Below are 13746 nucleotides of genomic sequence, written 5' to 3'. Positions count from 1 at the left end.
CACGGCAGAATACCTGGTGGTTGGCTATACTGTGGCTCAAGAAATATGACCCTGTTACCACAGTGATTAGGCTGGGTGTTGATTGGTGTATTGGAATCAAAGTTGCCATTAATAATAGTGTGTTCATAGTCCTAAATGTTTACCTGCCATATGAATGTTATGAGAATGAAGCAGAATATTTCCAAAAGCTGGCATATAAATTCTTTTATTGAGGAAAGTGAATGTACTTGCATTTATATTTTGGGGGATTACAATGCAGATATATCGATGTAAAGTCCCCGTTCGGTCAGCATTTACTCCAGTTTTGTCAGTCATAAACTGAGCTTGTCAAGTAAGGCTGTTTTACCAGATGACAGCTACACATGTGAGTGAGGCCTGGAACACCACATCCTGGCTGGATCACTGCATATGCACTTCAGATGCTCATGGAAGTATAGTGAAGGCTGAGATCTGGTATGGGATGGCAACTGCAGACCACATACCCATGTCCTTCACATTAAATGTACAGAGTCTGCCTGAGCTCAGTATTAAAGAGGACCATACTCAGTGGGAAACTTGAGTGGGCAAAACTCACAGAGTATGATCTACAGAACTATTATCATTCTACAGAGAGTAACCTTCAAAAAGTTAAAATTCCAACTGACGTTTTAAATGTGGTAATATTAATTGTGCAGACCTGAATCATAAAGAAGCTCTTTGTTGCATGTATGATGAAATTGTATGTGAGCTACATAATGCAAGTAAACCATATTGTAACAGAAGGCCAAGCATCAGTTTGGTAGATCTGGATGGAACGAGCATGTGAGGAAGGCCCATCAGGAAGCCAGAGAGGCCTTTCGTCTCTGGGTCTCTGCTGGTAGGCCAAGGAGGGGCCCTTTATGTGAAATGAAGAAGCAAGCTGGTAGAAAATTTAAATATGCTGTGCGATTCATAAAGAGGAATGAGGAAACCCTTAGTGCTAATTCTCTAGCCCAAAAGCTAATGCATAATGATGTGAGAGAGTTTTGGAAGGAAGTGCACAACATGAATGTGTGTAAAATCCCTCTGCCCTCGACAATTGAAGGGGTTGCTGGACTGGATAATATTGTTGAACTCTGGAAAGGACATTATAGTGAATTATTCAATTGTGTTAAGAGTACAGATTTTGATATTGATTTTGTACCTTGTGAAAATGTGTCGTTACATTACTCTGTTTCCAGCTGCATTCTACCATGTGAATAATTGAGAAAAAAAATTGAAATAAAATGAAGGCATTTTGAATGTTTTTCAGAACTGCATAATCAAACCATAAAAGTGTATCAACTCACAAAAATTGAAATGCTGCACATTTCATTTGTAGGCCTCAGTGCATGGTCCAGTGTGAAGATCCTGTACCTCACTAACAGGAGGAGAATCAAAATAAAATGGTTAAAATGCACCCAAGTGGAATTTTAAGGCTGACGTTACTCGTACCTGTCTGTGACAGGGTGTAGATCGGCTGATCGGTCTGAATGAAGATGTAACCCCTGTGCTTTGACACCAGGACCCTTGTTGAATACCTCTTAGGGAAGGAAGGGCTTTCTGCCACTAGCACAAGATATAGTGGTGCATTTTTGGGGGAAGCCAATTGTGACATCTTTTCCTTGTCTACCTGTAGAGATACAACATTTTAACTTGTAGTAAATATCAACTTAGTCCTGCCACTTTGAGCACATATGGGGTTTGTCCTACCATGAGCTCAACTGTTTTGATGCTGCCCATCTCAGCACACGTAGCAGTTGTTTTCACAGACATCAGTGTTGTAGTACTTTCATGTTCCAGGTAAAATGTTATGACATTATTGAGATGAATCCCTTCCACCTGGACCAACACTTTTTCTTTGACGCCCACATGGAACACTCTCGGGGCTGAGATGAAAAATCTGCAGATGAAACAATTTTTTTGTTTTACTGTGTCTGTTCACCATTGTACAGTCTAGTGCCTTTTCGCCCGTAAAAACAAGTCTGGAAAAGCTGTTGAAAGACAAGTTGTTCTTTTTTTATATACGAGGTCTGTTAGAAAAGTATCCGACCTTTTTATTTTATGCAAAAAATATATGGATTTGATTCATATGTTACGTCAGCCAAGCTTGAACCTTCGTGCGCATGCGTGAGTTTTTTCACGCCTGTCGGTTGCGTCATTCGCCTGTGGGCAGGCTTTGAGTGAGCACTGGTCCACCCCTCTCATCGTTTTTTCATTGCGAGGAAATGGCGGAATGATTTGGGCTATGTTCCATCAGAATTTTTTCAGAAACTGTTAGAGACAGGCAGCTGGACACCATTTGGAAAATTCAGATGGGTTTCGGTGAAAATTTTATGGGCTTTACAGAGATTAAGGAGTGTTACTACCGCTTTAAGGATGGCCCACAATGGCGCGCCGCGCTCCGAGCCGCGATCAACAGGCAGAAACAACCATTTCATTTCTAAACGGATGGCTGTATGGATCCGGGACCATCGTGTGCAATTTCTCTGGTTATCAAAAGAGCTGGACATCAGCCATTTTCCGGCAGATTTCACTTTTAACAAGAGATTTTGTCATGGAAAGCTGCGCGGAGGCTTCGCGCGTCACGATGGATTCGCTGATGGAGCGAGACAAAGAACGCCTCCGTTTTGGAGTGTCAGAGGACAAGTTGGGACAAGCCCAGCTCTCTACAATTTCTCTTATACTCACTCGACTGGTAAGCCACTGAAAGCCGAGATAGGCATGTCCCAACTTGTCCTCTGACACTCCAAAACGGAGGCGTTCTTTGTCTCGCTCCATCAGCGGCTCCGTCATGACGTGCGAAGCCTCCGCGGGTCTTTTCATGACAAAATCTCTTGTTAAAAGTGAAATCTGACGGAAAATGGCTGATGTCCAGCTCTTGTGATAACCAGAGAAATTGCACACAACGGTCCCGGATCCACACAGCCATCCATTTACACTCAACAAAAATATAAACGCAACACTTTTGGTTTTGCTCCCATGTTGTATGAGATGAACTCAAAGATCTAAAACTTTTTCCACATACACAATATCACCATTTCCCTCAAATATTGTTCACAAACCAGTTGAAATCTGTGATAGTGAGCACTTCTCCTTTGCTGAGATAATCCATCCCTCCTCACAGGTGTGCCATATCAAGATGCTGATTAGACACCATGATTAGTGCACAGGTGTGCCTTAGACTGCCCACAATAAAAGGCCACTCTGAAAGGTGCAGTTTTATCACACAGCACAATGCCACAGATGTCGCAAGATTTGAGGGAGCATGCAATTGGCATGCTGACAGCAGGAATGTCAACCAGAGTTGTTGCTCGTGTATTGAATGTTCATGTCTCTACCATAAGCCGTCTCCAAAGTCGTTTCAGAGAATTTGGCAGTACATCCAACCAGCCTCACAACCGCAGACCACGTGTAACCACACCAGCCCAGGACCTCCACATCCAGCATGTTCACCTCCAAGATCGTCTGAGACCAGCCACTCGGACAGCTGCTGGAACAATTGGTTTGCATAACCAAAGACATTTTGCACAAACTGTCAGAAACCGTCTCAGGGAAGCTCATCTGCATGCTCGTCGTCCTCATCGGAGTCTCGACCTGACTCCAGTTCGTCGTCGTAACCGACTTGAGTGGGCAAATGCTCACATTCGCTGGTGTTTGGCACGTTGGAGAGGTGTTCTCTTCACAGATGATGCAAAGGAGATGTGTTGCACTGCATGAGGCAAATGGTGGTCACACCAGATACTGACTGGTATCCCCCCCCCAATAAAACAAAACTGCACCTTTCAGAGTGGCCTTTTATTGTGGGCAGTCTAAGGCACACCTGTGCACTAATCATAGTGTCTAATCAGCATCTTGATATGGCACACCTGTGAGGAGGGATGGATTATCTCAGCAAAGGAGAAGTGCTCACTATCACAGATTTCAACTGGTTTGTGAACAATATTTGAGGGAAATGGTGATATTGTGTATGTGGAAAAAGTTTTAGATCTTTGAGTTCATCTCATACAACATGGGAGCAAAACCAAAAGTGTTGCGTTTATATTTTTGTTGAGTATAGAAATGATCTGGTGGTTTCTGCCTGTCGATCGCGGCTCGGAGCGCAGCGCGCCGTGCACCATTGTGGGCCATCCTTAAAGCGGTAGTAACACTCCTTAATCTCTGTGAAGCCCATAAAATTTTCACCGAAAGTCATCTGAATTTTCCGAATGGTTTCCAGCTGCCTGTCTCTAACAGTTTCTGAAAAAATTCTGATGGAACAAAGCCCAAATCAATCCGCCATTTCCTCGCATTGAAAAACGACGAGAGGGGTGGACCACTGCTCACACAAAGCCCGCCCACAGGCGAATGACACAACCGACAGGCGTGAAAAGACTCACGCATGCACACAAAGGTTCAAGCTTGGCTGACGTAAAAACATATGAATCAAATCCATATATTTTTTGCATAAAATAAAAAGGTCGGATACTTTTCTAACAGACCTCGTATACCCTGAGAAATCAAGCCTCTCAGTGCTGTACTCACATTTATGATTACTTCATCTTAATCCTTTTTTTCATTATTATGAATTTACTTTTGGAAGGAATAAAGGTGAGTGAATGGGGCATCCATGGCAAGAGTTCCAAATATCTACCACACGCTCTATACAGCAATGAAATATCGCCAGCGGCCTCCTTTGTAATCATTAGCACATTAGTGGTGCAAATACATTTCAAGAAAAACAGACAGTATTTTACATTTTTCCCTGCCCTGGTAACATCTGGTGACATTTAATGCACCAAACCATTTGAAAAAGCAACTTTAATTTGCCTTTGTACTATTCCATAGACATGTCTGCCACCTAGTGGATGGTTAGTGAATGATGGAAAAATTTACAAAAAAAAAAGGTTCATGAAAATTAGTGATGCGAACTATAAACTTCCAATAATATAAATCTGAACTTTTCAAAACCGTTGCAATACCCTTGTTTCAAAACATAGGAAGACACCATAGGTTGTGCTTAATGAAGCCTCAATTCCAAACACTGTTCTAGATTATTTGCACCTTCTAGTGATAAAACATGACAAAACAAAAGTGCAAGTGACTGAACTAGGATTACATAATTTTTTAATTTGATATTTAAATGTTGCAGTTAGTGCATGGTTTTCTGATAAGCCAACTTATGCAACCTTACACCAGTCTTAGAAGATAGTTCTGGTCAGTTTCTTCACCACTTGATATTGCCAGCAGTACTTTTAAAAAACTTTAGAAGAAACTTATTGGGACACTGCCACAGCACAAGATTAAGACCACCTGTGCCCCATTCTCCATGTGCTTCTGGAGTTGCATCAGGGAGGGCATCCAGTGTAAAATTTGTGCCAGATCAACAACTGGATCTGGTATGGATTTACTGTGTCAAAAGGTAGCAGCCAAAGGTGGCAAACAATACAGCAGACTAAAACCAAAATCAGGTAAGTCACATAAGATAAAATATGTTGTAAGCTTCTCTGGTAGCCCAGCAAAGACAGAACTGGCATTTCTTGGAATACAAGCTGAACCAGTTAAAATGCAGCATTTTCTCCAAACCTTTTTGAACAATGAACAGCAAAGGTTGAAGCTTTAGCAACTTTAGTACAAGTACCACCAATCTGTAAATATTTCATGCGAAAATGTTATAAAATCACATGCAACCAGAGGAGTCTCTCCAGCCACAGACTACTTCTGTTGTATGGTTGGGGTGCCTGGCTGCCTTTTGTTTCTGTCTTCTGTTTTCTGTCTTTTGTTTTTCCTTCCAGGTGGCATGCGTTCAGGACTGAGTGGCTGTGTGGCTGAGTTATCAGGACCTCACCCTGATCACCTGAGGCTGGTCATGTGCAGCTCGTCAGGACTCACAGCTGTGGTGCATCTTTATGGATTGGGGCATGGTTGCATTTAAGTCTGGAGTACACAGTGTATATTTGCCAGAGACTCGACCTTGTGACCAGACGGGTGAGATCGTCGTCTAGAGAGCCATCTCATCATCATGGATGCAGAGACCATACCAGGTTTGATGCCATGGTCTGTGAAAGAGGAGGGGGTGAGGTCTCACGCTCGTCAGCACACTTCCTGAGGTACTTTAGGTTTTGTGACTAACATAAGTACAGTCAGTAAATGTGGTGTCCCTCACACCTTATTATATTGAGCTGTTATGTTAGTCGTTTAATCAGCTTCCACTGCAGTGGAGAATTGAACTGGGTGTTCCATGCCTGCAGGGTGGGAAGCTGATTGGTGATTAAGCCAGGAAGTGTTTGCTGTTTATGTACACCTTTGAGTGGTCTCTCTGTGTGTGGAGTGGTGGACTCACATGATGGTTTCTTCTTTCACAGACTCGGTTGGTCGCGGCCACCTGGGGGGTGTCTGCGGGGTCCTTGGGTCCGAACTGTTCTGGCTCCGGACCGTTTGTGCTGCTGGGAGCGCACTGTTACTCCACCTTGCCAGACCGCGCACTCATTTGTTATTAATAGCACTCACTGTTATGTTTATTAAATTCTGTTATCCTTTGAACTGTGCTCTGCTTATTTTATGCTTGGGTCCTTCAAACGCTGGTCGGTTCTCCGCCTGCGTCCGACACATAACAGTAGTCTCTGGCCAATACATCACGGACCCAGTGGTAGCAGAGGCGGTTCTGCGCCGGAAAGGCGGCAGCAGACGTCAGAAGTTATCCGGATCAGTTGCGGGTGCTCTCCGCCCGGATGGTGCGTGTCGGAGAACCCATTATTGAATAGTGATTTGAGCTCTCTTGCAGCCGTGTTCCTGTGTGTTGCCTTATCCGTGGGTTGTTGTGGAGTGTGAATAGCGACGGCTTCACGTCACACTTCAACCGGATAAGAGGTAAAACGGGAGCTGCATGAGTGTGTCTTTAATGGGTGAATGCGCACGGCGGAGTCCTGTGGCACGGGTCGCTGTGCTTCCTGTGTTACAGTTGTAGCCCCGTTTCCCCGGGTGAAGATAGCTACTGCGTCTGTTGTGTCAGCTCCGGCGTAATTTAGTTGAAGCACATTTTGGTTGTGTGTTACACTTAGCTGCGCACAGGGAAAGCAGCATGAATTGTTTTCTCGGTTACCAAAGGGTTTTTTTATTTTTAGCACTTTGGCTCCCCCTGTTGGCGACTGAGTCACATTACCGTCATAGCTCTTAAGGTGGAACAGGTGTGTTCCATTTGTTTGAGCTTGACGGTATAAATCACTTATTAGTTTTGTGTTGGTTCATTTTTTGTGGGGTTTTTTTTTTAGTTGGTTTTTGTGTGGGATGTTCTGCACTGTTAGTGTTCTGGGGTCGTGACCATGCAGGCTGACTGGAGCATAGATAGGACCCAGTTAACTTTATGTTAGTCTGTTAGTCTTTCTTTTTATTTCTTTTGGTTTCACCTCCCAGGGTTTGATGGGACGGTCCTCTGGGGGGTGATGGGGGGGTAATTGGGTTGTTTTTTCTTTTTTCTTTGTTTTTTTGTTTTTGTTGTGCCCTCTCTTCTCCTCTGGCTCCAGCCGTGTGAGCCGTAGGTTGTCGGCGTTGCTGGAGTGGTGCAGTTTAGTTATGCTGGGCGTTTCCCAGGTAACCTCTGCACCTGGGGGGGGGGGGTTCGGGCTGTTGTTTTTTTTGTTGATTCCCTGTTCCACCTCCGGCTTCAGCGCGCCTTTGAGCCGTATGCCATCGGCGTGGCTGAGGTTTGGGGCAGTGGAATATACCCGTGGCTGGTTTGGAAGTCGGAGGGGTGGCGCCGTTTTGTGCCGTCTGCCATTACCGCTGTTCCACTCCTCCCGGTTGACTTCTGGGGTATAGTCGTGGTTGGTGACACTGGACATACTTCCAGTTTCCACTGCGCCAAGGGGGTGGGGTTGGGGTTGTTTTGTTTGTATGGTTTTTTTTTCTTTTGTTTTTCCCCCCAGTTTCCGCCCTCAGGGTGTGACTGTGGTGTCCTCTGGGGGGGAAAGGGCTGTGGGTCCATCTAGCCATAGACGGCCGGGGCTGGGTCCGTTAGTCATGAGGGGGGCGTCTCCTGGGGTTTGATGGAACGGTCCTCTGGGAGGCGCTGGGAGTCCCCGTGGGTGACTTTGGATCCCAGAGGGACCTCGGCTGTGGTTATTACTCCTGGAGCTGGCGGGATGTCCTCTGGGGGGTGTTGGTCCCTACATGTCGTCCGGGGGGGGGGGGGGTGTTAGCATTTTTCTTTTGTTTGCAAGCTTAAGTTTGGGTTGTGTTTTTTTTTCTCCTCTTCCCGGGGTTTGATGGGACGGTCCTCTGGGGGGGGGGGGGGTTTGGTTGTTTGTGTTTGTCTTTTTTGTTTTATGACTACACAGACTTTAAACATGGTTGGACAAAGGCTGACCGCACAGGTTTAAGAACTCCTGGCCACACCTGTGCAAATTGATTGACAGAAACAAAGGCAAAGATGCAGTCAGAGGTGAAGACGTCAACAGTTCTGTTAAATGAAGATTCAGTTGGAAGATGAATGCAGATACTGTTTCCAGCCATGGTCCCTGGAGGGGGGTGTTTTTCCTGGGCCAGGTTTGTGTGGTCGCCGGGAGGCTTCCCGTGAGGGTGGGGTGCTGTTGTATGGTTGGGGTGCCTGGCTGCCTTTTGTTTCTGTTTTCTGTCTTTTGTTTTTCCTTCCAGGTGGCATGCGTTCAGGACTGAGTGGCTGTGTGGCTGAGTTATCAGGACCTCACCCTGATCACCTGAGGCTGGTCATGTGCAGCTCATCAGGACTCACAGCTGTGGTGCATCTTTATGGATTGGGGCATGGTTGCATTTAAGTCTGGAGTACACAGTGTGTATTTGCCAGAGACTCGACCTTGTGACCAGACGGGTGAGATCGTCGTCTAGAGAGCCATCTCATCATCATGGATGCAGAGACCATACCAGGTTTGATGCCATGGTCTGTGAAAGAGGAGGGGGTGAGGTCTCACGCTCGTCAGCACACTTCCTGAGGTACTTTAGGTTTTGTGACTAATATAAGTACAGTCAGTAAATGTGGTGTCCCTCACACCTTATTATATTGAGCTGTTATGTTAGTCGTTTAATCAGCTTCCACTGCAGTGGAGAATTGAACTGGGTGTTCCATGCCTGCAGGGTGGGAAGCTGATTGGTGATTAAGCCAGGAAGTGTTTGCTGTTTATGTACACCTTTGAGTGGTCTCTCTGTGTGTGGAGTGGTGGACTCACATGATGGTTTCTTCTTTCACAGACTCGGTTGGTCACGGCCACCTGGGGGGTGTCGGCAGGGTCCTTGGGTCCGAACTGTTCTGGCTCCGGACCGTTTGTGCTGCTGGGAGCGCACCGTTACTCCACCTTGCCAGACCGCGCACTCATTTGTTATTAATAGCACTCACTGTTATGTTTATTAAATTCTGTTATCCTTTGCACCGTGCTCTGCTTATTTTATGCTTGGGTCCTTCAAACGCTGGTCGGTTCTCCGCCTGCCTCCGACACATAACTTCTTTCCAAGTGCAGGACCAACAGACTGAAAAACTCCTTTGTCCCACTGTGAGACTGTACAACTCCTCACTCAGGAGGAGGAGGAGTAACAGGAAGACAGGGGACTGGAAGGAGAGGAACAGTAGTACCAGTAAGACAGTAGTGAGCAGTATTTCTGGTATTTATATTTGTATTTAGACTTTGCAAATTGTTTTTTACTACTACTTTTGATAGTCTGTGTGCTTCGTAGCCCATGTCCTGCTATACAATGCTGCTGGAACCTCAATTTCCCTGAGGGAGTCTCCCCAAGGGATTAATAAAGTTCTATCTAATCTAATCTCTACTCTGTTACAAATTACCACAGTAATCATAAAATGCAAGAATGTTTGAATATTTACAGAATGCAATTTTAAGGTTTGTAAAAATGCTGTTTGGTTTTGGAGCTCTACTTCAAGCACGACTGATACCTATTTATTTCTTTTTAACAATTTGTGGAACTAAAAGACGTTGAGAGAGGGCATACCTCTGCCAAGGCCACCTATTCCCCACTGCCAAAGTACCAACTTTAACTTCCATTTAGCATCATATATCAAGCTTTGTGTTTATTTATATGTTCATAAAATGTCATCAAAATCTATTCACAATGTTTTGAGTTCAATATTGCTACATAACATTGCTAATATTCTTCTGAATACCCAATCCAGAATATGTTCAGGATCATCTTTAAAAAATTACATAAATTGTTTCTTATGACATTATTCATCTGATCACAAAGGATCAAATTCAAACTAAAATCCCCCATTTTCCAGAGCATGTACCATCTGCTTGCCAAATTTCAGCAACATCCTCTCACAATTTTTTGAGTTAAATGTTGCTGTGTGTCAAACATTCTTCTGGATCTCAGCGAGAGGATATATTCCAGACAACCTCCAATATGTAATCACTTATTTCTCACAACATTATGCAACTGCTCACTGAATTTAATTGAAATACATTCATTGTATTTCGAGTTATCCTGCTAACAAACAAACAGACAAAATGCCAACATTCTCTCCATAGCGGAGATAAAGAGCACTTCTTTCACATGATGCAATTTTCAAAGGTGAGTAAAGTCCTCAGAGGCTTGCTTGTGATTGTATTAATATTATTCAGTTTGTAAAAATTTAACTTCTCCCTTAAAAATTAGTGGCTTTGCACTAATTTGCACTGAAATGTATAATTTTCTCCAAAATATAACTTTCACCATTTTGTAGAAGATGGTGTACATAATATTTTGCATGCTGAATTCAAATCAGAGAGTTCAGAAAACATGTTTCTCTTAAATAAGCTGCTGATGTGTGATTGCATAAATCCGATCAATGTATGTGTTTACCTGTTGTTGGACGACACGGAGTCCAGTGTCAACATCAGCAGCAGGATCAAACAAATGTGGGACATCATTGTGCAGCTTTGCCTTCGTCTGCCTGCTCTGGCACAAGCTTATATTCATCTGAGATTTTATAGCACACCCTTCGCTGCATTTCTCAATCTTTGGATTGTCGCTTCATGCCCTCCCATTGTTTTTTTTTTCCTCTCCAAATCTGAGCTGCATCAGTGCTCACAAGGACAACTTTTTGTAATATGTTATCTTGTGTTTGTGTAGTGGAACACACAACATGTCTGTGACATGTATACTGTGTGTGACATATTTTTGGTTCATTAGATCTCTTTATGAGTGAAAAAAAAAAGCTTTTTCTTAAATGTGAGGCTGGAAATGGATTAGATCATACTGGAGTCACAGATATTTTAGATGTTCACTATATTTGATGTTTTAAAAGTCCCCTAATCACAGTTTAGTTTTCAGCATGAGTGTGTCCGAGTCTGTTGTTTTCCAATCTGGATCCGTCCTCTCATTGGACAGTGCAAGTCAGGCAGATTTCCCCCAAGTCATGTGATTTACAAGAAGCCTGATATTTGTTCTGTGTTGGACTGATTAGTGTTGACTCCACATTACTAGGAAGTGATTTCAAAATCACAGCTCGGTTTAACTGCAGACACTCTGTTAATAACTATTTATACAGAATATGCCATCCAGCCAGTGAGCCTGGACAACAAAATGAGACTGGCTTACATACCTTATGAGAAATCCAAAATATGCAGATTTACCCTTCATTAAGAGCCGCTAACTCAGATTATGATCAATAATAATAATAATACATTTATTTATGAAGCACTTTAAATTAAAAAATAAACATAGTGCTGAACAAACCCAAGACCAACACAGAGTAAAAGCAATTAAATCCATTAAAAACAACTCTGTACAAGCAAAATTAAGAGGAGGTAAAAAGCCATGAAATTAGTGATAAGCAATAGAAAATGATTGGTTTTAAAACTAGTGTTAAAAGAGTCCATGGAAGTTGCCTTTTGAACCCCAAAAGGCAGGCTGTTCCACACGTCAGGAGCACTGCTGGAAAAGGCTCTAATGCCTGCAGACTTCTTTTTAAACCTTGGGACACACAGCAAGTCAGCATCCAGCAACTGCAGGGTACGAGGAGGCACATAAGGCTTCACAAGTTCAGCGAGATAGTTAGATGCATGTCCATTTAGAGCCTTATAATTCAGCAACAAAATCTTAGAATTGGCGCTTAGAGTCATAAGGAGCCAGTGAAGGGAAGCCAGGTCAGGTGTGATGTGATCTAACATCCTGGTTTTCGACAACACTCTGACAGCAGGATTTTGTACCATCTCTGTCAACATCTCATACTCTTATGTGGCAATCCAGAAGAGAAAACATTACTCAATTCTGAAAGACACAAAGGTGTGAATCAAAATTTCTGCACCCACCAGAGAGCAGATAGGTCTGATAACTGCAAAGTAAAAATGTAGCCTTCTTAATGACCTCCCTAACGTGCAAATCAAAAGATAATGGTGGATCAAAAGTCACAATGGCATTTTTTACTTTTTCAATTTGATGAATCACACAGTCACAAAGTGACAATATTAATTTGTCAGAAAGATGTCTCAGTCTGGGAGAGCCAACAACCATCATCTCAGTCTTTCAAAAGCAGGGAATTTGCAGGCATCCGATTTTATACTGTAACTGTGCAAGCGTCCAGTTTTGCAGACTGAGACACTTTGCCTACAGTGCTTGGCATATACATCTGGAGGTCATCAGCGTAGCAGTAGAATTTGATTCCATGACTCTAAATAACCTTTCCCAGACATGAAACAAACAGGAAGAACAATAGAGGACCCAAAACAGAACCCTGAAGTACCCCAAATTTCATAGCTGAGAATTCAGATGTTGAGCCATTATAATGAAGACATTCTTTTCAACCTGATAAGATCTCAGCGGATCAGAAGTCACAATGACATTTTTAACTTTTCACTTTGACGAATCATACAGTCACGAAGTGACAATGTTAATTTGTCAGATGGCTCAGTCTGAGAGGGCCAACATCCATCATCTCTGTCTTCTCTGCTTTCAAAAGTAGGAAATTTGCATGCATCCAGTTTTATACTGCAACTACGCAAGCCTCCAGTTTCGCAAACTGAGACACTTTGCCGATAAAGTTTGGCGTATACATTTGAAGACGTTTAAAACATGAAAACATTGCTTTCAACCCAATGAGATCTCAGCCATGCAAGCACCCTTCCAGAAATACTAAAAAATGTCCCTTCTCGCTAGCAAAATGCCATGATCAACCATATCAAACACTGCACTCACATCTAGCAACAGTAACAGTGATGCAGAATCTTCATCCATGGCCATCGTTCTTCAGGGGAGATGATGGTCTAGTGGTTAAGCATTGGGCTTGAGACCAGAGGATCCTCAGAACAAATCCCACCCTGACTGGAAAATCAATAAAGACCCATGGGCAAGGTCCTTAATCGCCTAGTTGCTCCTGCTGTGTAGTGAGCGCCTTGTATGGCAGCATCCTCACGTCGGGGTGAATGTGAGACATTATTGTAAAGCGCTTTGAGCATCTGATGCAGATGGAAAAGTGCTATATAAATGCAGTCCATTTACCATTTTGTAAGGGCAGTCTCAGTGGAATGATAAGCCCAAAAGGCTGACTATAAGTGCTCAAAAAGATCATTCTCTGACAGATGGGCAAGAGGTTATCTTGCAACTACCCTAGCACTTTGGAGAAAAATGATGAATTCGAAATATGTCTATAATTATCCAACAAGATTCTGCAAATAACTATCATCTCTCTCTAACATCCTACTATAGTCCTTTCAAGCTGCCCATGCTGTTGTAATGCAGGGAAGACTAAAACTTTTATTGAGTTAAAATAATAAAGTTAGTATCTACTCCAAAAATGAATAATTTATT

At 43.3% G+C, this 13746-nt stretch overlaps 1 protein-coding gene across 1 annotated transcript; it reads right to left on the bottom strand.

Annotated features, from left to right (window-relative positions):
• Window positions 1-1179: 1179 nt before the first annotated feature.
• Window positions 1180-10937, bottom strand: LOC117513497 (alpha-2-macroglobulin-like). The gene is made up of 5 exons (XM_034173669.1): window positions 10801-10937; window positions 1711-1900; window positions 1453-1630; window positions 1308-1378; window positions 1180-1206 (listed from the first exon to the last, which is right to left on the bottom strand). Exons 1-5 carry the CDS (start codon window positions 10866-10868, stop codon window positions 1180-1182), a joined length of 534 nt encoding a protein of 177 aa, XP_034029560.1. The 5' UTR covers window positions 10869-10937.
• Between the last annotated feature and the right edge of the window lie 2809 nt (window positions 10938-13746).

This window comes from Thalassophryne amazonica, chromosome 7, assembly GCF_902500255.1.
Source record: "Thalassophryne amazonica chromosome 7, fThaAma1.1, whole genome shotgun sequence".
In the NCBI taxonomy this organism is placed as follows: Eukaryota; Metazoa; Chordata; class Actinopteri; order Batrachoidiformes; family Batrachoididae; genus Thalassophryne; species Thalassophryne amazonica.
Note: the sequence above shows the minus strand (reverse complement) of the source record. Positions and strands in the feature narration are given on the sequence as shown.